This window comes from Cnephaeus nilssonii (assembly GCF_951640355.1).
Source record: "Cnephaeus nilssonii genome assembly, chromosome: 13".
NCBI lineage: Eukaryota > Metazoa > Chordata > Mammalia > Chiroptera > Vespertilionidae > Cnephaeus > Cnephaeus nilssonii.
This window is the reverse complement of record NC_137084.1, coordinates 34,769,324-34,793,338: the sequence shown is the minus strand read 5'-3', so window position 1 is coordinate 34,793,338 and position 24,015 is coordinate 34,769,324. Positions and strand designations below refer to the sequence as shown.

Here is a 24,015-nt window from a genome sequence, read left to right as displayed (position 1 = left end):
GAGCTTATGAAGTATTTATCATGTGTCTGGCACTGTGCAGGGCTCTGAGGGCCACCACAGGTAGCTGTCCTTCAGGAGCCTCCTGACTCCAGAAAGGAAGTACCGTATTTTCCGGCGTATAAGACCCCCAACTTTTGAGAAGATTTTCCTGGGTTAAAAAGTCGTCTTATACGCCAGAAAATACGGTACTTCTTTATCTTCATAGTCAGAGCTCCTGGCCCACCCCATCACCTGAGGTGTCCATCCATGTTTATGAATGAAAGACAGAAGTAGAGCCAGTTCTACACAGGCTGTCCTGGGTCGCTCATTGTACCTATACTTCATGTATAATTAACCAGCATATCAGATCAAGTTCTCTGGTCTCCCATGACTGTTCCAAGTGCTCAGGGGGCATGCAGGCACACAGATGCACATGCATGCCCAATGGTTTGGTGTTTTCTGCTGTCAACTCCTAGGATGGCACATCCACATCACTTTCTGCTTAAGGAGGAGCAGACCTTTAAAACCAAGGCAACAGCCCGGCCAGTGTTGCTCAGTGGTTGAGCGTTGACTGATGAACCAGGAGGTTACGGTTCGATTCCCGGTCAGGGCACATGCCTGGATTGTAGGCTAGATCCCTAGTGTGGAGCGTGTAGGTGGCAGCCGACCAATGATTCTCTCTCATCATTGATAATTCTATCTCTCCTCTCTTCCTCTCTGAAATAAATAAAAATATTTTTTTAAAAATTCATTTAAAAAAATAAAACCAAGGAAACAGTTCTGGTTCCCACTTTAAAGAGATAATGAGACATGGCAGAGCCAAAGACAGAGAAGAGTGATGTGTTTGGTGATGGACCCTCTGTGCTGTGCAGTGTTGTAGTTAACCTCCCATGGCTTCCTTGAGACCTCCACCAATGCCCTAATTCAGACGGTTTTGACTGCTCAAAGAGCCAATGGTGCATCCACCTCCCTCCATGCTTACTTTCAATTGGAAGGAAGCTGAATCACATGTTCGGCTGAACAATGAATAAATGTTAAGGAGCCATTTGCTTGGCAGCCTTCCAATTCTACAGAGACTATAAAGCTGACCAAGATAAAGACGCTCATGGAAACGATAAGACTCAGGACTGTAGATCCCCCTGTCAGCTCCCATCACAACACCAGCCTCTAAGTTCCCTTTTTTTGGCTGCACTCCAAGGGCCGGATGTCAGACCCTGGTGACTAAACAGCTGTGTCAAGTAGAGCGGAGTACAGTGAGACCCTGACAGTCCTCTGAGGCCACCACGAGCTGGCTCCCACGTTTCCCTGATGCTTTATATTATGGCTGCTAAAACAAGTATCCTTTTAGTTAAAAGTAAGAAAACTCTGGGTTTAAAGGCTGGGATGGAGAGGGTTGGGATTTTGCATTTCTTTTGGCAATCTCACAGAGTAAAAGTGAACCCACATGTTGTAGGCAAGAGTGAGTATTGAGAACAGAACCTGTCCCACTAACCAGGAAAGCTGTTATAGGCAGAATAATGGCCCCCAAAGATGTCCAGGTCCCAATCCCTCAAATCTGTGAATATGTTAACTTACATGGGTTAAATTTGGGTTGCTTATCAGCTAACTCTAAAATAGGGAAATTATCCTGGATTATTCAAGTGGCCCAGTGTACTTATAGGGTACTTAAAAGTGGAAGAGGAGGTCAGAATAATGCAATGTGAAAAGGATTTGACACCTTCCCCTACCCCAATACTGGCTTGAAGATGGAGGAAGGGGCTACAAGCCAAGGAGTACAGGTGGCCTTTAAAAGCTAGAAAAGGCAAGAAAATGGATCATCCCCTAGAGCCTGCAGAAAGGAACATAGCCCTGCCAACACCTTAATTTAGCCCAGTGAGACCCATGTTGGACTTTTAACCTGTAGAACCATAAGGATAATAAATCTGTGTTGTTTCAAGCCACCAAGTGTGTGGTAATTTGTTACTACAGCAATAGAAAACTAACACAAAAGCCCATCAGGGACCATGAGTAGACATTGTTTCCAGAGAAAATCATTAAAGAGACCTCTATATCTTCAGTGATTCTTGTACTAGTGGGACAAACACCCTCTTGGGAAAGCAGAAATGACTCTGCCAGACAGGCATCCTTAAGTTATGGGGAAGCTCTGTCTTCTCATCTCAGCCCTGGAATCAAACAAAAAAACATGCACTTCTTCCTGGAAACCTGGCTTCTCACTTGGAAATGAGTACAGCTTGCACTGTAGGGCCTTTAAATGGTCTTTGTGCTTTGCCTCTTGTACAAATGCTTCCATACGGCTCAGCTAATTTGAATAAATTACCACTGTCTCCTAGTCATGGGAAGGAACATGTGTGTCCCATAAAGTCATGTGTTTCTCCCAGTGAACACTATATTTGGTTGGAAAAATAGAAAATTTGTGTTGATTTTTTTAAAAATAGACTATTTTTGTAATAGTTTTAGATTTACAGGAAAATTGCAAAGATGGTACAGATGCCCTACACCGGTTTTCCTCTTATGAACATCTTCCATTAGTATGGTACATTTGTTATATACTTCATGAGCCAGTATTGATATATTATTGACTAAATTCCATAGTTTATTCAGATTTCTTTAGTTTGTTTTTGTTTGTTTGTTTGTTTACCTAATGTCCTTTTTCTGTTCCAGCATCCCATATTACACTTAGCCATCACATCTCCTTAGACTCCTCTTGGCTGTGACATTTTCTCAGACTTCCCTTGTTTGTGATGATCTTAAAAGTTTTGAGGAGTACTAAGCAAATATTTCTTAGGATGTTCCTCTACTGGAATTTGTCTGATGCTATTCTCATGATTAGGGTAGGGTTATGGGTTTGGGGAAGGAAGAGCATAGAAGTAAGTGCTGTATTCAACATATCACATCAAATCCCATGATTTATGGTTGTGGTGTTGTCAGGTTTCTCCACTGTAAAGTTGCTCTTTGTTCCCCCTTTCATATTGTTCTCTGTGGAAGGAAGCCACGATGCAGACCCCACATTTGAGGAGTGTGGGGTCATGTTCTCCTCCTTAGAGGGCACAGGATCTACATAAATTATTTGGAATTCTACAAAGGAGATATCCCCTATCCCCTATTTATTCATTTAATTGGGAATTTACTCTGAGTGGCCAGATTATTATGATCTCTAAATGCATAATAATCTGGCCACTCAGTGTATATCCTATATAATAAAAGGCTAATATGCAAATTGTCCCCTTGACCAGGAGTTCGACCAGCAGGCAGGCTGGCCAACCGCCCATGTCCCCTCCCCCTGGCCAGGCTGGCCGGACCCACCCATGCACGAATTCATGCACCGGGCCTCTAATATATATATATATATATATATATATATATATATATATATATATACACACACACACACACACACACAAACACACACACACACACACACACACACACACACACACACACACATATATACACATACATACATACACTGAGTGGCCAGATTATTATGCGTTCAGAGATCATAATAATCTGGCCACTCAGTGTATATCTGTATGGATTCATATTTATTTTGTGGTTTGGGTTATAATCCAATACTTTATTTTGTTGCTCAAATCATTTCAGCTTCTTTACTTTCTGTTTCCAGACTCATCTTGAATATTTCCTGTATATTTTCTCTCCAGTTCTAGAATAAGCCATTTTTCCAAGGAGTCCTGGTTCCCTTTAATTAAAGAATGGTACTAGGAACTAAGATCTGGGTGCTGGGTGTGTTCATTCCTGCTAGAGTGTCATTTCTTTTAGACCCTTTCAGCTAACAGCATAGAAATATATGTGTGTACTAACCTATGTATATATGTCTTTTAATATTTCAATATGTAATCATCTGTATCTATATTAAGTTAAACATGAGTTCTTATTGATGTCTCCAACTCTAATCTTTTACTACATGGGTCATCCTAGCCTTTTCCCCTTGCTTCTCTGTAACCTCCCGCTCCAATAGTGAGAAACCTGGTTTCTACCATCTACCAACCATTTAACTAGAGTACAGTGCTTATGTGCTGTTCCTTTTGCCTTTGGTCACAGACTCCACTCATTTCCAGTGATGCTTATTTGCCATCTATACATCTTCTTTGGTGACGTGTTTGGTCAAAGCTCTTGCCCATTTTGTAGTTGAGGTATTTTCTTACTGTTCCGTTTTTAGAATGTTGGTGTATTTTGCATACAAGTCTTTTATCAGATATGTGTTTTGTGAACATTTTCTCCCAGTCTATGGCTAGTCTTTTTATTCTCCTAACAATATCTTTTGCAAGGTAGAAATGTTAGTGAAGTCCAGCTTACCAATTTTTCTATCATGGATTGTCTTTTTTATGTTGTAGGTAAAAACTCATTGCCAGACCCTAAATCACATAGATTTCTCTAAATCACATAGATTTTTCTTTTTCCTAGAAATAGTTTAATATTGCTTTATACTTAGGTCTGTGACCATTTTGATGTAAATTTTATGAAAAGTGTATAGTTTCTGTCTAGATTCATTTTCTTTCAGATGGACTCCCAATTGTTCTAGCACTGTATGTTGATAAGGCTATTCTTTCAGCATTGAGTTGCCTTTGCTCCTTTGTCAAAGATCAGTTGAATACATTTGGGTTTATTTCTGGGTTCTCTATTCTGCTCCATTTATCTATGTGTCTATTCATTCACCAATGCTATGTCTAAATAACTGTAGTTTTACAGTCAGTCTTGAAGTCTGGTGGTGTCAGTCCTCCAACTTTGATATTCTTCAATATTGTGCTGACTACTCTGGGTCTTCGCCTGTTTGTGTAAACTTTAGAATCAGTTTGTCAATATCCAAACATATCTTGTGATTTTGACTGGGGTTGCACTGAATCTATAGGTGAGGTTGACTAGAATTAACATCTTAATATTATGCCTTCCAATCCATGTATACTGAATGTCTCTCCATTTATCTAGATCATCTTTAATTTTTTCATCAGAGTTTTATAATTTTCTGCTATAATTATCCCTGTTTATATTTTGTTAGATTTATATCTAATTATTGCATTTTTTTGGTGATACCATAAATGAAATTGTTTTTAATTTCTAATTCCAATGATTCATTTCTGGTGCATAGGAAAACAATTGACTTTTGTATATTAGTCAACCTTGCTATAATTGCTTATTACTTATAGGAGTTTGGGTTTTTTGTTCTGTTTTGTTTTGGTCAATTCTTTGGGATTTTCTATGTAGACAATCATTTAGTCTACAAACAACAATGGTTTTATATCTTCCTTCGCAATCTTTTATTTTCTTCTCTTGCATTATTGTACTAGCTGGAATTAAATTTTTTTGTATTTGTTATTTTTTTGTTAATCCTCACCCGAGGGTATTTTTCCATTGATTTTTAGAGAGAATGGAAGGGAGGTGAGGGACAGAGCGAAATATCATGTGAGAGAGACAAATCAATTGGTTGCCTCCCGCACACGCCCCAACCAGAACTGGGGATTGAGCCTGTAACCAGAAGTGTGTGCCCTTGACTGGAACCGAACCTGGGACCCTTCAGTCTGCTGGCCAATACTCTTATCCACTGAGCTATACAGGCTAGGGCCTACCTAGAATTTTTAGTATGATTTTTCATGGACGTGGTGAGAGGAGATATCTTTGCCTTGTTTCCAATTTTAGGGGTAAGCATTCAGTTTCTCACCATTTATTACCATGTTAATAATAAAAACTGTAGGTTTTTTAAAAAATATATACATAGATGTTCTTTCTGGTTGATTTTTCACATGAAGAAAAATTGTTGGGTTTTGCTTACCAGACAATGTAGTTGTCTCTAGCTGCCAAGATCTTCTGCGAGGGACTTTTGAGCCATTTAGAAATTAAGTGAGTTTTTAGTAGCTTTTAAGAGGACCAGAAATAGATCATCTGAATCCTGATAAGGATCTAGAGCAGAGTAAATATCTCACTGGGGCCCTCTTGCCCTCCCTTGGCATGTTGTTTGTTTGTTTTGTCTGTAGACACTGGGGGCATGGTTCAAGAGTGCTGGGGAACAGATGAATTCAAAACCCTTGACACTCCGGACCCCACCTACTTATTTGCCCCTCTGTTCCTTCCCGTCCCATTTCCTCCCTATTCCCGTGTTCAGACATAATCATCACTCTTTTAACACTTGCCCTGTTCGTCCACACCTTTTTTTTTTTTACACATGATGTGCCTCTTGTGGGGCACCTGTGTCAGATGAAAATTTACATTTTTCCAAGTTCAATTCAAATGCCCCCCTTTCTGGGAATCCTTCCTGGTCTTCCCCATCCAGCATTAGCCAGCCTTGTTCCTCCGGAATTCCCAGAGCCCTCTGGTTACATGTCTCTCACCCCTGAGTGCAGTGTCCTGCATGCTGTGTTTATGTGCCTGCCTCTCCCACCTGTGAGCAGATTGAGGCAGACCCATACCAAATCCCTACACCCTTATCCCCCTTGCTGGCACAGGGTCTGCTTTAGAGGAGGATGCCCAGAAATGTTTATTGGTTGAATGAATGAAATTACTGGCCTTGCATAAATGGACCCTTTCATGCTTTTAGAAATCTGTCCATTCTTCTCTCCATCCTTGATTTCTGCTGGGTGTTCTTTGAGCTCCTCTAGGTGTTTCTGGAGTGTGAGAGATGCCTACAGCTATTCTGTTTTTCATGGAGAGAAAAAAAAGAAAGGAAAGGGAAATTATCATTCACTGCAGAACTACTATATTCATCCATCGACTTTATCATCCTGGTGTCTCATAAATCAGTTAGGGAGTTTAGGATCCACTTACCAGAAAACGCCAACTCAACTGGCTTAAACAATAAGGGAACTTATATTTCTTCTAACAAGACATAAAGCGAGGGTGGCTTTAGAGATGGTGGCTTAACTGTATCAAGAAAAACCCCTTCTTTCTTTCTTCTCTGCCAACTTTAACTTAATGAGTTTTCCTTTGGGCTGAGTCACCTCATGGCAACAAAATGGCTGCAGCAAATCCAGGCTTAACATCCTGATGCAATACTGGTTAGGAGAAAGATACTTTCTCTTCCTTGGGCCTCTCTTTAAAGTGGAGGGGGAAAATCTAGAAGCTTCTAGAAACTTCCTTTCAACGCTTATTTACCAGAATTTTGCATCACAAGACAATGCTTGAGCCATCACTGCTGAGGGCATTAAGATGATCTTGATTAGTATAAACTAACCAGGATCTCACCTAGAGGCATAGGAGGGAGGGGTATATGCTGAAACAAAATGTTTTATCCCCCCCCCCCCCCCCCCCCCCCCCCCCCCCCGCTGCTGAAAGAACACTTTTTGAGGAGGAAACCAGCAGTGTCAGCTACACCCTTTTTCATAGTGAATTAGTTTATGCCGAATTTCAGGGAGGTTCAATCACTTACATACAGTCTCGCAGCTGATAAAAATAGAGGGAGGATTCAAATCCAGCTCTTTAAAACTCCAAAGCCCATCCGTGTACTTTTTCTGCTGCGCAGCTGGACCCAGAGTCAAACTTCATTTCCCAGAAAAGCCAAAGCCCCCTTTCTCGTGGTGAGCGCTTCAGGAGTGGAGGCAATCGCCCTGCTTTCCCCAGCCGACCTTCCGCTGGGCATTTAATCTGTTTATTAAGTTATGACTAATGGTGCTGCGAGACACCGAGGGCTGCGCATTCAGACCTAGTTTTAGATTGTTAGAGGAGGTCTAGGGGATAAACATCATATTCATATTCTGTGCTGAGAAAATTCAATTGCAGCTCTTTCTCTTTCAGAGCGCAGGGTTGGCGAGGGGCGTCTGCTGGGTCCTGCTTGGGTTTAATAGAAATGAAACCTCCAAAGCAGGCGGGCTGTTTTGGGAAAGTGGCCGCTAATGCGGCCCCTTGGGGCGGGGGCCAGGCCTGAACCGGGCAGTTTGCATATTCACTTTTACAAACAGTTGGCTCCGAGTCAGCAGTTAATGGGATGGGAATGATGTTCCTGTACCAAATCATTTCCTGAAAAAAACATTTCCAATTGCAAACATATCTCAGCCTTTCTTCTTGGGTTTGTTTTGTCTCTGTGAGTGAATTAAAGAGGCAGGGCAGAGGGGAGTGTTTCTGACGGGGGATTTTTATCTGAAATCATTTTTAACAATGATCTCCAAGTAAAAGAGATCCCGTTCAGACCGACGTTTAGGCATCCTGGCTGCTAATATTGCATTTCTGGGCACACTTTAGAGGTATCAATGTCTCCATTTTCACCAAGTGGCTCTGGCTGTACAACAGTTCTGGGACACATGCGGCTTTTCTCTCCTTCCCAAACCTAAGCTGGAAATGCTGGCCCAGGAATGTGCACATGTGCACACATGTATACACATGCACACATACACACATGCACACACAGGGTCAAAAATTTTGCGGGTTTTTCCTGAGGATAAGCTGGAATCCTTCTTTGCACCCTGTGCACTGCTTTGGCAAATTATGCTTCAACCCATAACCTGGGCAACTGAAGGGTGGTCTTAATTAACAGTTTTGATTATTCATTTATTCAACAAGTAGTTCTTGAGTGCTCATTGCACATGAGGTATTGTTTTAAGTAATAAGAATAACGTATATTTACATAGATCTTACCAGATACCCAGGGAGTCTTCTAAATATGTTACATATATTAACTCAATTAATCTTCTCAACAACCCTAGGAGGTAGGCAATATTGTCATTCCTGTTTTTCAGATAAGGAAACTCAGTATAAGAGGTTGATGAACTCGCCCAAGGTCACATAGGTAGTAAGTGATCTTGGATTTTAGCCTGGGGAGTCTGGCTCCTCTTTGGGGAATCTAACAGTGGGCAAAAAAGGGAAAGTGCCAGGCTTCCCAAGGCTTATCTTCTAATGGGAGAGGTAGCTAACAGGTCTGTAACTAATAATGACTCCAGGTCATATTGAGAGCTTGAAGCAAATAAAACATGAGAGGGAGGCAGGGGGCTAATCAGAGGGTTTTCTAGGTCTTAGGAGTTGGGGTTTTCTTTTGAGTATGACAGGAAGTCTTAAAGCAGGAGCGTGTATGACCCTATTTACATCTTTATATATCCTCCTGACTGTGTAACTGGAAGTAGACGGGGTAGGGCTGAGGGGGATATGCAAAAGGAAGCAGCAGACCTGTTAGAAGGCGGTTCTGGTTGTCCAGGTCCGTGGTCGGCAAACTGCGGCTCGCGAGCCACATGCGGCTCTTTGGCCCCTTGAGTGTGGCTCTTCCACAAAATACCACGGCCTGGGCGAGTCTATTTTGAAGAAGTGGCATTAGAAGAAGTTTAAGTTTAAAAAATTTGGCTCTCAAAAGGAATTTCAATCGTTGTACTGTTGATATTTGGCTCTGTTGACTAATGAGTTTGCCGACCACTGGTCCAGGTGAAAGATAAGGATGGCCTGAACCAGGATGATGGTGGTGGTGCTGGTGAGCAGCAGTTGGAATTGGGTCCTGGTTTGGAGGTGGAGCCCACAAAACTTGCCAATGTATTAGACGCAAAAGGTGAGGGGGAAGTGTTGTTACAGATGACTCTTTGGGTTTGGGCTTAAACCACTGTATATATGCTGGGGCTACTTACTGAGAAGGGGAAGAACAGTGTTGTGGAGGTGGGGGTGAGGGTATTGAAAATCAGAGTTCTGTTTTGGATGGCTAAATATGAGACCTCTGCTAATAGACAAAACAGAAGACATCCAGTAAACTTGTGGCTCAGGTCAGGCCTAGGCAGGAGATTTAAATGCAGACATCAGCATTTAGATGGATGGGATCATCTAGGACAATGCTGTCCACGCCTGTGATGATGGAAATCTACATCTGTGCTATTCAGTATGGTCATCACCAGCTAGCTACATGTGGGCCATCAAGCACTTTAAATGTGATAGGTACAACTAAGAGATTCAATTAAAAAAAATTTTTTAATTCATTTCAGAGAGGAAGGGAGAGGGAGAGAGAAATACGAAATATCAATGATGAGAGAGAATCATTGATCGGCTGCCTCCTACATGCCCCACACTGAGGATTGAGCCCACAACCTGGGCATGTGCCCTGACCAGGAATTGAACTGTGACCTTCTGGTTAATAGGCCAATGCTCAACCACTGAGCCATGCCAACCGGACAAAGGAACTAAATTTTTAATTCATCTGCATTGAAAGAGCCACATGTGGCCAACCCCTCCCATATTGGACAGCACAGACCTGGGGGAGAATGTAGGTAGAGAAGGTCCTGGCCAGTAACAGCCCGTTTCTTCCCTGTCCAGTAGGCGCAGCCTCTCACCCACATAAAGCCTGACTTTATTTTCACTCCCCATTCCTGCACAGCAGTGCTTATTAAGTGATGGAAATCTTGCTGCTTTGTGAGAAACAGCCTAGAAAAGAAGCAAACTGCCAGTCCCGGGGGGAATAGTAGAAGATACTAGAGAAGTCTAAGGAAACAATTCCCTGGAAAGCAAATACAACCCTATGCCTATAGAACCATTTCAGTCTTGAAGGTATTGCTTATATTTTTCATCATGTTTTATGGGGGAGAATTTTATAGGGTAATGGGTGTCTGTGAATTTGGAGATTCAAGACGGTGACTGGCTGATATCCCATATAAATGTCAAGGGCCCACAGCCACGGGATTAAATGCCAGCTTTATAATGCAAGTTGTGTCTCTTTGGGGTAGAGTGCCTTTGTTAGGCAATCTTGTTCTCCATCCAACTGCAACCATCAGTGAGTTTGATAATATGAAAGGACTCTTTGTAAGTGGCTGCCTTGTGCTCAAGAGTTCTTGCAAGTATATGCGGGCCATCGGTGAGGCCAGAGTCAATAAAAAATAAAATGGAAAGATGGGACATGGCTTCTATTAAGGTTGATTGCAGCGGCCATGTTAGTTCTTTAAGAACCTTTTGCTGGCCGACACTTTCAGAGATAATGTGTTTTGTGTGTGTGTGCTTGATTGCTAAAAAGTAATTATCCGAACTGGAATTGAATAGAGAGGTGAGATAATTTAAGTCACTGATTTTAGGAGAGATGGGTCCTAGGGCCCTCAGCTCCTTAGAGCTTGAAGGGGTAAGACCAGAGCCTAGGGAAGAGGCTGGACTGAGACTTTCTCACAGCAGCTGGAAGGGGTGAAATAGGACAATCAGAAAAATACTTGGGGACGCCAAACCAGGAGAGAAGGTTGAGCCGAGGATGGAGATGGCGTACAGCACGAAGGTAGCCTTCACGTGGTGCGCTCCTTCATCCAGTCCACAGTGATCAGGCCCCCACAGCAAGCCCTCTGAAGGAGGGGCGGCAGGACACAAAAGGCAGAGACTTAAGAAAGACTTCCCTGCCCACCTCACTTTCATTTATTCTGAGATTGTTTCTGAGAGGAGGCAGAGACCTCCCAACTTCCTCCGAGGAAAGGGAATGGGGTGACAGCTGGAAGAGGTGAGCTGCAAGGGACAATTCAGTCCTTTGAGCAAGGAGAGCTGGGGAATTGATTGCAGGCTGAGCCACCGCTGTAACCAAACCTTAGTGGTTTTGTTTCTCAATATCAATATCCAACACGTTTGTCAGATCCACCCCCCTGTCGGCGGCGGCTGTGACATGACTGTGCTTTCTTCTCCTTACAGTGTCCGAGCTTCAGGAGGAGGGCATGAACGCCATCAACCTGCCCCTCAGCCCCATCCCCTTCGAGCTGGACCCGGAGGACACCATGCTGGGTAACTGGGTCTCTTGTTCTCTGGGGTAGCCTGATGCCTCCCAGTGGAGCCACCCCCACTGATCCCCTTTTCTTTTTAAAGAGGAGAATGAAGTGCGAACAATGGTGGATCCAAACTCACGCAGCGACCCCAAACTCCAAGAACTGATGAAGGTAAGAAATTAGGGGTTCCAGTTGTCTCCCACACATAACAGGTGTCTATAGACGACCCACCCCGTGTAGGCACCACGTGAGCCACTGCTGAGAGAATAAAGTCACGTCAGTCCCTGCCTGCAGGCAGCTCATGGTCCAGTAAGTAAACATCTAAGATTTAACAAAAGTGGGACAAATACCCAATGAATTATGCTGATAATAAGGATCAGAGAAGTTAGTGCAAATAAGCTCACATTTGCCAGGGTCTATTAGGCCACACACTCCTTTCACTGCTTTTATTAAGGACCCTCAAAAGCTCCTTGTGAGGTAGGAATTAGTTATCAGCCCCCATTTTACAGATGAGAAAACTGAGTCTCAGAGAAGCCAACTGGTTTAGAGTCACAGCTGAGTGGAGGAGATGTAATTCAAACAGAAATAAATGGTATTAAATGAAATACTGTGCATAATATTTGACATGTAGGCACCCCTCAAAATGTTCATTTCATTCCCCCTTCCAATTTCCCATCCTATGTTTTTCTTCTTCAACTTTCAATTAAAACAAGACCAATAGGCACTGGGTGCCAGAGTGAGTCATTCAAACTGCAAATCTGAATATATCATTTTCCCGCTCAAAAACCTGTCTGCAGTTTCCCAACTGCAGGTTGAAGCCCACACTCCTGGGGTGGTATTTGGGGTCTCCATTGCTCTAGCTACCCCTTCAACCTTAGACTGTCCCCTGCCTGGCCACACATGGTCACCAGACCTGCTCCTGGTGGCCCCGCATACACGCCATGCTTGCTTCCAGCTCACCCACAGCCCTGCCTTTGTGTATGCCAGTGATGGCGAACCTATGACATGCGTGTCAGCACTGACACGCGTAGGCATTTCTGATGACGCGGCCGCTGAGGCGGCCGCATGCCGAGGATGAAACATTTGCTGCTCCTGAGGATGAAACATTTGCGAAATAATGTTTTTTTCCTCAAAGTGACACACTACCCGAGTTATGCTCAGTTTTTTGGCGAAGTTTGACACACCAAGCTCAAAAGGTTGCCCATCACTGGTGTATGCAGCCCCCTTTAACCAGATACTTCTACTTCCTCTTCAGATTAGGGTCAAAGTGGGTTCATGTCCTCCAGGATGCCTCCTATAAACCCTAGTGTTGTTGCTCAGCCCCTCTGGGTGCTGCTATGGTCTCTACATTTGGTTCTGCCAGTGTAGTCACCCTATGATACTTCGCTGTCTCCTTCATTAAATACGGAGTTTCTTGGTGTTAGATTGATTGATTGTTCCATCATTGTACCCTCAGGATCCATCACAGAGTGTGACATACAGGAGAGATTAATAAATGCTGGGTGGGTGGGTGGAGAGAAACAGAGAAGTGAGGAACACACGGAGGGCCATAGTTAGTGGGTAAAGCTGGGTTTCAACTCCAAAGCCCATACTTGGCTCAGTACAAAGCCACACAGCCGAACACGGTGACTGTTGCTTGCCATGAGGGTAAGGAACACTGGTATCACCAGCACTAGAAGGGCTTACACCTGAGAATTAGCAGCGCCATTGGGGCTCACACTTGCAGCTGCTTGTCCACACATTGGGTCGTGCGGATAGCTCTGCTGCTTTCAAGATCGGAAGTTCATTTAGATTGTATGTGTCCAGGATAAGAAAGCTGGTCTTTAAGAAAAGACCTTATGACTCTTCTCTTATTTTCTCTCTCTCTAGGTATTAATTGACTGGATTAATGACGTGCTGGTTGGAGAAAGAATCATTGTGAAAGACCTGGCTGAAGATTTATATGACGGACAAGTCCTGCAGAAGCTGTTTGGTAAGAGGAGAGTTGACTGTTGCGGTGGATCTTTAATAGCAGGTGGATGGACCCCGTACTCCTGGTTAGAAGGAGTTGTTCTCAGTTCCCAGTGGTTCACCTGCAATGAAATAGGAATGTGTACAGTGTGAATAACAGACCAGTGGAGCCTTTAGATGTCTTCTCAAAATCGGTTTTATATGAATGAACGGCAAAGGGAGGCTCAATGACCAGATGGGGCTGCTGCCACTCAGCAGTCAAGGTCCTCCACTGGTTAGATGAAAAGATTTCACTATATACTGGAAAACATGCCTCACCCTCTCCACAAAACTGCATTTGTGGCCTCTGTAGGTATATTCACATGTGTCTGGGTGTGGGTATGTGTCACCTATGAGTGTGTGTGTTTGAGCACATGTGTATGGGCCTCTGTGATCTATGGGTCTGTGTGCGTGCCTCTGTGACTTGTGTGTGTGTGTGTGTGTGTGTGTGTGTGTTTCTGTGCGTGCCCTTCTCTAGGTTGGGTGCGAATGTGTGCGACTATGTGCCTGTGTGACCAGCCTCAGTGTCGTCACCTCTGTGAAGGTGTGTATCCCTGTGTAGGTTCATGGCTATTCATGTGAAAATTAAGGCTATGGGAGAGGGAAAGGAGAATTCAGGGGTGATCTTAGTGTTGGAAAAGACAAATTGAACTTGAATGAATTTGGACTTCCCCTCACTGTTCTCCATTTTTTTCTCTTGTCGAAACCTCTGCCCAGAGTTCTAGACTTTCATGCTTAATTGTCCACTAGACACCTGCACACATGGTTCTCTTCCACCTCAGAGGTTTGGGCAAGAGAAAATAATTATTAAAGTTGTACATTTTGGGGAAGAATACAACCAAAGTGATGTTTCCTTCTCATTGTATCATATCAGGGAGGACATGATGTTAACATCTTATTATTAGTGATGTTCACCTTGATCATTTGGTTAAAGTGGTGTCGGTCAGATTTCTTCACTGTAAAGTTACTGTTTTTCTCTTTGTAATTAATTTATTTGGGAGGAGACAGGTTAAGACTTGCACATATCTTATTTCTCCTTAAACTTCTTTCACTAATTTCAATTGGTGGAGCAGGCCTACCTCAATTAGTACTGTGGTGGTCTAATGAGGATTTTCTGTTTTCCTTATTCCTTCTACATTTATTAGTTGGAATTCTTCTGTAAGGAAACACTGTCCTCTATTCCCCAGTTGCTTATTTATGTCAGTATGGACACAAGGATACTTATTTTATACTATACATTATAATCCAATACCATTGTTATTCATTTTTGCTGATATACTTCCAGCTTTGACCCTTGGTTGGCTCCTGCACACTTTTGACATGCTGCCTCCTTTTATTTTCTTAGCACTTTCTGGCATTGTAAGATATACCAGGCTCATCTTCTGTTTTCCTTTCTTTAGCCCTGGAATCAACCACTTCTTCAAGGAGCCCTGATTTCTTTTATTGAGCCCTGATTTCTTTTATTAGATGTGTATTTAGAAATCAATATCTGGGCATATTAGTGAGTGGTGACTTTTTGTTGAAGTACAATTGACATACAGAATTATTAGTTTCAGGTGTCCAGTATATGAGGTGATCATCCCATCTGAAATCTAGTACCCTCCTACACCATACTGTTATTACAATATTATTGACTCTACTAGTAGCCCTGCGCATGAATCTGTGTGCCAGTAGCTCTCTGTGGGGCCTGGCTGCTCCGCGCCCGCTGCCCACAGGCTCTCCGTGGCCCAGAGGCCGATCCGCGCCCTGGTGCGGAATGCTGCCCACTCTCAGCAGCCACCCCCTGGGACTGGGGGACTCCGGCGGGGCTGAGAGGACTGGGTGCTACCATCTTGTGGCTATGGGTGCCACCATCTTTGTGATGGAGTGATGGTTAATTTGCATATTACCCTTTTATTAGATAGGATTCCCTAGACTGTACTGTTTATTTCTGTGATTATTTTGTTAACTACCAATTTGTACTTCTTAATCTCTTTTACCTTTTCGACCCACCAATTTGTTCTCTATGAGTCTGCTTCTATTTTCATTTTGTTTTTAGATTTTCACATATAAGTGAAATCATATGGTGCTTGTCTTTCTCTAAACTATTTCACTTTCCTTAATACTCTCTAGGTCCATCCATGTTGTTACAAATCTAAGATTTCATGCTTTTTTATAATGGAGTAATATTCCATTGGACATACATACATAATATTCCATTGGAGAAGGATAGGTATTAATTCTTCTTTGCACGTTTGGTAAAATTCACTTGTGAAGGCATCTGATCCAGGTCTTTTGTTTGTTGGGAGTTTTTTTAAATTACTGATTGGATTTTGTTATTAATTATCAGTCTGTTCAGATTGTTTCTTTCTGATTCAGTCTTGGAAGCTTATATGTTTCTAGGATTTAACAATTTCTTTCAAATTGTTCAATTTGTTGGCATATTTGTTCATAGTATTTTCTTATAATTCTTTGTATTTCTGTGGTGTTAGTTGTCATTACTCCTCTTATTTCTGGTCTTATGAATTTGGGCCCTCTCTCCTTCTTCGTGAGTCTGGCTAAAAGTTAATCAATTGTGTTTATCTTTTTAATGAACCAGCTCTTGGTTTGATTGATCTTTTCTGTTGTTTCTTCAGACTATTTTCTTTCTTTCTGCTCTGATCTTTATTTTTTTTTTACTTCCATTCACTTTGGGCTTTGTTATTTTTCTAGTGCCTTTTGGTCTAAGGTTAGTTTGTTAATTCAAGATGTTTATTGTTTCTTTAGGGAGGTTGTCAATGCTGTGAATTTCCTTCTTAGAACTGCTTTCACTATGTTCCATAGATTTTAGGTGGTTGTGTTTTTATTTTAATTTGTCTCAAGATATCTTTTGATTTTTCCCTCTTTGATTTCATTGTAATTGATTTCTAGTTCCATATTATTGTAATAGGAGAGGATGTTTGCTATGACTTTAAACTTATTAAATTTATTGAGACATTTTGTGTCCTAACATGTGGTCTGTACTGGAAAATGTTCCATATGCACTTGAAAAGAATGTATATGCTGCTACTTTTGGTTGAAATGTTCTAAAAATACCAATTAAGTACATCTGGTCTAATGTGTCATTAAGTCCACTGTTTCTTTTTGATTTTCTATCTGGATTCATTGATGTCAATAGGATGTTAAAGTCCCCACTATTACTGTGGATGTCTCCCTTTATATCTGTCAATATTTGCTTTATACATTTGGGTGCGTAAATGTTTATAAGCGTTTTATCCTCTTGTTGGATTGATCCCATTCTCATTACGAAATGCCCTTTTTTGTCTATTGTTACATCCTTTGGTTTAAAGTCCATTTTACTTCATACAAGTATTGCTGCCCCAGCTTTTTTTCATTTATGTTTGCATGAAATGTATTTTTGCATCCCTTTACTTTCATTCTGTGTCTGCTTTTAATCTAAAGTGCGTCTCTTGTAGGCAGCATATGTACAGGTCTTGTGTTTCTATCCATTCAGCCACCCTATGTCTTTTAATTGGAGCATTTAGTCCATTTACATTTAAAGTAATTATTGATAGGTATGTAATTATTGCCACTTTGTTTTTGTAGTTCTCTTTTCCTTTCTTATCGTCTTGCTATCTTGTATGACTTTCTATAGTGTTATGTTTAGGTTCCTTCTCTTTATTTCTTTATTATATCCTTTTGGTTGTTAGTTACCACGTGCTTTCCATATACCACACTATGTTTACAGTTGATGTTGCTTTAGTTCGAACACATTCTAAAATCATTACAATTTTTACTCACGCCCTCCATATTTTTTTTTGTCATTCTTTTTTATTTCTTTTGTTTGTGGGTAGTCCTTAGTTTATTGTTGTAATTACAAATGAGCTACTTTTGTTTTTTTATCTTTTTGCTTTTACTGTTTGCCTGTCAATGAGAATATTTTTCTCTCTGCTTCTTAAAGAAGTCCCTTTGTTTGTGGTGATGAACTCTTAAGTTTTTCTTTTCTGAGCAACTCTTTATCTCGCCTTTGATTTTAAATGATAGCCTAGTTATCTTGGTTTTAGGTGTTTTCCTTTCATCCCTTTGAATATTTTGTGCCATTTCCTTTTGGCCTGCAGTTTCTGTTGAGAAATCAGCGGACAGTCTCATGGGAGTTCCCTTGTATGTTACTATTTGCCTCTTGCTACTTTTAAGATGCAATCTTTGTCTTTAACCTTTGGCATTTTAATTATAATGTGTCTTGGTGTAAGCTTCTTTGGGTTCATCTTGTTCGGGCTCTGTGCTTCCTGGACCAGTATGTCTATTTTGTTCATTAGGTTGGGGAAATTTTCAGTCATTATTTCTTCAAAAAGGTTTTCAGTCCCTTGCACTCTCCCTTCTCCTTCTGGTAACCCTGTGATGTTATCCCAAAGGTCCTTAAACTGTCCTCATTTAAAAAAAAATTTTTTTCTGCTTTTGGTTGTTTCCCACTATCTTTTCTTACAAAGTGCTGATCTGATCCTCTGCTTCATCTAATCTGCTATTGATTCCACCTAATGCATTCTTCATTTCTAAATGCTACTTTTTATATTTTCTATCTCTTTTTTGAAGTTCTCACTAAGTTCATCTATTTTTTTCCCTAAATGCATTCAACTTTTTTTTTTAATAACTAGTGTTTTGAACTCTGGTAGATTGCTTATCTTCATTTTATTTACTTCTTTTTATGTATTAGGTAGATAGCTACATCTCCTATCTTGGAAGAGTGGCTTTATGTAGTAGGTATCCTGTGGGACATAGTCTTTCTTGTCTCCTGATCCAGGTGCTCCAAGGTATCCCTTGTGTGGGTTGTGTGTGCCCTCCTGCCATATTTAAGCCTTTATTGATATTGGCACCTCAGTGTGGTTGATCCTCAGGCTGACAGGCTAAGAGTGCTAGTGCTGACTATAGTGGATGAGCTGATGTGCGGGAGGCTGACCCCACAGAGCAGGAGTCACTTAAGCAGGGCTCTTGTGCCAAGCGAATCTGCCCTTTAGGTGTGTTGTTTGTGGAGCTGGTTGGGGGTTGCTATGATGCAGTCTAAAGCCAGCCACCAGGTGTGTTGGTTCTGGAGCCGCTTGGGAGGGGCTCCATGGCAGGCCAAGGTTAGCTGCTGCTTGTGCTGCGCTTAAGGCCACCGAGTAGGAGCTACAAAGTGATCTGTGGTTGGTTATTCCATGTGCTGGCCTTGCAGGAACTTTGGAGAGGCTATGCTCCAAACCAAGGCTGGTTGCCACTTATACTCAGCTTGGGACGCTTTGGTGGGCACTACCAAATGAGATGAGGCCAACCGCCACTTGGGTTTGTGGTCATTCAGTTGCCAATACGGGCCGCCACTTATGCCAGGTTTCAGGCCATCTGATAGGAGTTACAAGCAGTTACAATACAATTTGAAACTAGTTGCTGCCTGTGCTGAGCTTGAGGTCACTTATCAAGAGGTGAAGGGCATTCTGAGGCCAACAGCTGCTTGTTTGGGGTTTGCGGACCTTTGAGAGTACTTAGGAAAGACCACAGCGTGAACAAAGGCAGGCCACTTGTGTGGAGGAGCCACTGGAAGAGGTTCGGGTCCAGCACAAGAATTGGGGGTGGGGAGCAGGGTGTCAGGGATTCACCTGGCAAGGACAAATGGTGTTAGCCAGATTTGGCACCAGCCAGCACTTCTGCCCCTGGAGAGAGCCTCCCTGGCCCCTCCAGCCCTCATCCTAAAGCTTCTCAATTTAGTTCCTCCCTGTATGTTTCTGGCACTCTTGGAGCCGTTGCCCCTGTGCTGGAGCCCAGAGAATTTGTGAGCAAGTGAGTCCTTATGGGGCTGGGCATCCTTAACCCTCACGGGGACCTCTGCAGCTGAGATAGCTCTCTCAATGCTTAGTCATCATGATTGTAACACCTGTCTTTTTAGATGGTTGTCCTATAATTTAGTTGTAATTTTGATGTGGGAGGAGGCAAGCACAGTGATATGTCATGGTGGCAGCATGTACCCTTGACATGATGCAGTGAAAAGGGTACTTCCCTTCTGTGGGCTTCCTCACCAAAACCCATGGCACCCGTCTACCCACAAGAAAAACCCAGCACTCCTCAAAACTGCCGAGGTCATGAAAAACAAGGGAAGTTTGAAAAACTGACACAGAACAGGAGACAGTGATTAGTAGGTGTTCACAATTGGTAAAACTGGATTCAGGATGTGCAGGATTGTCTGAACTATCATTGTAGCTCTTCTGTAAACCTTAAAAGCTTTCTAAAATGAAAAGTTTATTGACAGAAAGAAGGTGAGCCCGCATCATAGAGGACCTTGAACTAAGAACTTTAGACAATTTTCAGTGGTTGGTAAGCAAAGTGACAAAATCAGAAATGGGGCTTTAAGAAGATCAGCAACTGGAGGGCTGCTTAGACGCAATGGAGGAAATTCCAGCAGAGTATCTATCTCCTTGTGAGATACTTATGGTATCAAATTACAGGAGTGGCAGTACAGGTGGGAAAAGCTTTAAGAGAACTAGTGATGTAGAGAATGAGCAGCTAAAGTAAACCAGGCTGATTCTAAGTGGTGGGTGTCAAATGGGGATGACTCCATGAATCCCAGGAGGAGCAGCACCTTAAAGGGCTTTGATCATATTGGTTTTGAGAGTTGCTTTCTTACACCCAAACGTACTTCAGCTGAAGTAGCAGCTATGCTAAAACTAAACGAGGAATGAAGAAAGACACAAGCTCTGAGTTCCAATCTTGTTTCTTCTACTAAAATATTCCTCTGCAGCAAAGATCAGGAGATTGCCTATGCAACCTTGTAGCTGGGCTAACACAGTACCTAGTCCCATGTAGCTATTTAAAATAATTAAAATTTAAAATGCATTTACTTAGTCACACCAGCTACATTTCAAGAGCTTAGTAGCCGAATGTGTCTAGTGGCTACCGTATTGGGTGGTGCAGAAATGAACATTTCCATTATAACAGGACATTCTTTTGCGCAGCACTGCTCTAAGGTCTTCCTATAACAGTCATTGATTCTAGGAGAGTTGAAGATAATGCTCACTGCTATTATTAAACTGGTGGAGTCATTTTGTGGACTATGAAAAACTCAAAAGCTGGATGAAAGTCTTATTACTATTATTCTATAAGTAGCAGAGAAGCTCTCTACAATGTCTTACTAAGTAAAAAGAAAGCATGGTGTAGAACTGTGAGTATAGTATGTCAGTGTGTGTGTTAAAGGACACATCTAATGTTTGAGTATGTAGAGACTACCTCTGGTTAATAGTCACAATAAGCTTGCTCTGTAGAATGAGACTAGGGCACTTGGGATGACAATGTGGAGAGGAGACTTAATTTTCACAGCTTGAGTTTCTTTCATGTTTGCATATTATCAATCTTATAAAAAGTGGTAGAGTACATATGTAAATTTCAGTAGCAAAACTGAATTAATTTGATAGATGTCGAATAATACATGATCCATTTCAACAGCTATCCCAAGGAAAATAGGAAGAAAAGGAAACTACATAAATATGATAAAGACCAATATATGTAACCTAACAGTGAACTTACTAAATAGTAAAATATCAAAGAAATGGTATTAGGAACAAGTCAGAAATGTTGGCTATCACCACCATTATAAGTGTTTTTGACAATGTAATAGTTAATATAATGACAGGAAAATTCTCTGTTCAGTATGATGGCTAAGTAAGTGTTCAAATCAAATTCTCTTGGTATTGCACACGTTAAAAACATATTTTTTGTATTGCACAGCTAAAATGGTGTGGGAAGGAAGTTCTCCAAATGCCAAATATAATAAAGTGTAAATCCAATGAGATAAGTGTTAATTCCTAATGGCTTATAGCCTGCGGTTTAATGGGTCACACATACAGGATCAAGAGACAAAGCCTGTATAGAGTCTGAGCAGGAAAGGCGGTTGGATAAGAAACCCATTAATAAAGGCTCTCTGAAGGGCAATACTTTCAGTGGGTCAACTAGAAATCTGGTCCCACAGAGAGAGACAGTAAGGGTAAATGTCTCTCAGATTTGGATATGAGCGGAACAATAAAAAAAGTCTGAACTTGGTAATTCCTTATCAAATCTCTGTACTTACACAGATTTAGGACTAGGATTCACACTAATTATTTGCATTTAAAAGTCCTAAGCTGAAAATGTAGTTAACATGTGGCCCAGTTTTAGTGCTCCGCAAGGCAAAAGCAAAAATGTATCCTTTTAGAGAAATGAATTTTAAAACAAGGTCACAAAGAGCTCCCAGAGATAAAATTCCAGAGAAAATGAGCCCAAAATCAGAAATCACAAAACCCAGGAGAAGCAAGCTATAATGAGCAGGCATCAGCAGAAACAATCAACTGTAGGTCCATCCCATCATTGCCATACATATTAACAACTGATCAGTTATGGAACATTAAGTATGTTTAATATGTTAAAATAAAAGTTTTAAAAGGCTATTGAAAGGATAATTAAAGAACAGGAACTATCAAAATTGGATAGGGCAAATCTGAAAGAAACAAATGGAATTTCTAGAGATGAAAAAAAATGTAATAATGAAATTAGAAACCTCAGTGGATTCACAGCTAAAGAAGGAATTCGATAAACTAGAAGATGGCACTAAAGAAATTACCTAGAATGCAATATAGAGAGACAACAGTGCAAAAAAACAGAATTAAAGACAGATTTTTTTTTTTAAAGAAGATGCAACATATGGCTAATTGGGATTCTAGTAGTAGAAGAGAAAGATATTAGAGTATAGGCAATATTTAAAGACATAACAACTGAGAATTTTCTAGAATTGATGAAAGACATGAACTCCCAGATTCAGGAAGCTCTGGGAATCCCAAACAAGATAAAGAATAAGAAATATATACCTACATACTTCATAATGAAACCTAAAAACACTGAAGATAGATTACCTATAAAAGAACTACGTACTGAATGCTGTCTTTCATCAGGAACAAAAGACAAAAAAAGTATTGAAATGAAATCTTCAAGTGCAGAAAAAAATTGTCAACTTACAGGTTTATACTCAGAAAAAAAAAAACTTTTAAAAATGAAAAGAAAATAAATGCATTTTAAATCAACTAAAACAGAAAAGGTTTACTACCAACAGAACTTTACTAAAAGGAATTTCTGAAGGATGTACTCCAGGAAGAAAGAAAATGAATGAATCTAAAAGGAAGATCTGAAATGCAACCAAAAATGATGAGCAAAAAAGATTACCATGGTGGGTAGATTGAAGCAATAATTGAACAAATATAAAACAATCACAATCATGTCTAATTTGTTCATTTAAAAAATTAAGATAGAATCAGAGTACTAGAAAATTATAGTGCTTAAGTTAGAGTGTCATTGGAGTTAGTTTGCTGAGTACAATATCTAGTACTAAGTATTGTATTATTTAGTACTAAAGGCCTGATGCACGCAAGAGTAGGCCTTCCTTCCCTTGGCTGCCAGCACCATCTTCCCTCCGGCACCCGGGACCTGGGCTTCCCTCCTCCTGCTGCTGGCAGGCACCCGGGACCCAGGCTAGCTTCCCTCTGGCCCCGGCTTCATCAGGAAGGATGTCTGGAATGACGTCCGGAAGACGTCTGGTCTAATTAGCATATTACCCTTTTATTATTATAGATGTTGATAAAGATGCTGATTAATTTAAGATTCTATTACATTAAATGTATGTGATAAATTTTCTAAGGTGGCCGCTAAAATAATAAAAGAGGGTGTGTAACCTTCATACTAGTAATGGGGAGAAAATTAAATGAAAAGGAATAGAAACTTTAATCCAAGGATGTAAGGGAAAGTAAAGGATCAGAAAAGCTGTATAATAAAAGTAAATCCAAGTATAGTGGTAAACCCGTCAATGTAAATCAACTTTATCCATTTAAAAAAGATTGTCAGACTAGATAACAAAACAAAACCTCGTTACATGCTATCTACATTTACAAGACAAAGGTTGAAAGAAAATCCGTGGAAATAATTATATATGTTAGATGATTACTAATTAAAAGAAAGCTGGGGTAACTATTTTTATATCAGACAAAATAGATTTTAAGGTCAAAAGCATTACTACAGAGAATCTCTTATCTATTGATTGAGACTAAAGTTACCAGGAAAATAAGATTTTTAAATATAAATGCACTTTTGTGAATCAAATGTATAAAAATTCAAAATGACAGCCCTAGCCGGTTGCTCAGTGGTTAGAGCATCAGCCTGTGGAATGAAAGGTCACGGGTTCAATTCCAGTCAAGGGCATGTACCTCAGTTGCAGGCTTGATCCCTGGTCCCTATTGGGGTGCATGTGTCTCTCTTACTCCTTTATATTCAGAGATATTTTTAGAGAGAATATATCCTCTGGTGAGCATTAACAAAAAACAAATCAAAAATCAAAAATGACAATCAGAATTATAAGAACTTGACAAATCTATCACAGTGGTAGATTTTTTTAACACAAGTCTCTTAATAACAC

At 41.0% G+C, this 24,015-nt stretch overlaps 1 protein-coding gene across 1 annotated transcript in view; it reads left to right on the top strand.

Annotated features, from left to right (window-relative positions):
• PARVA (parvin alpha) overlaps window positions 1-24,015 on the top strand; it is a 144,289-nt gene that overhangs the window by 85,297 nt on the left and 34,977 nt on the right. Inside the window, exons 2-4 of the mRNA XM_079787222.1 lie at window positions 11,545-11,634; window positions 11,716-11,786; window positions 13,485-13,587. Coding sequence (XP_079643348.1) covers window positions 11,545-11,634; window positions 11,716-11,786; window positions 13,485-13,587 — 264 coding nt within the window. The remainder of the gene's footprint in view (window positions 1-11,544; window positions 11,635-11,715; window positions 11,787-13,484; window positions 13,588-24,015) is intronic.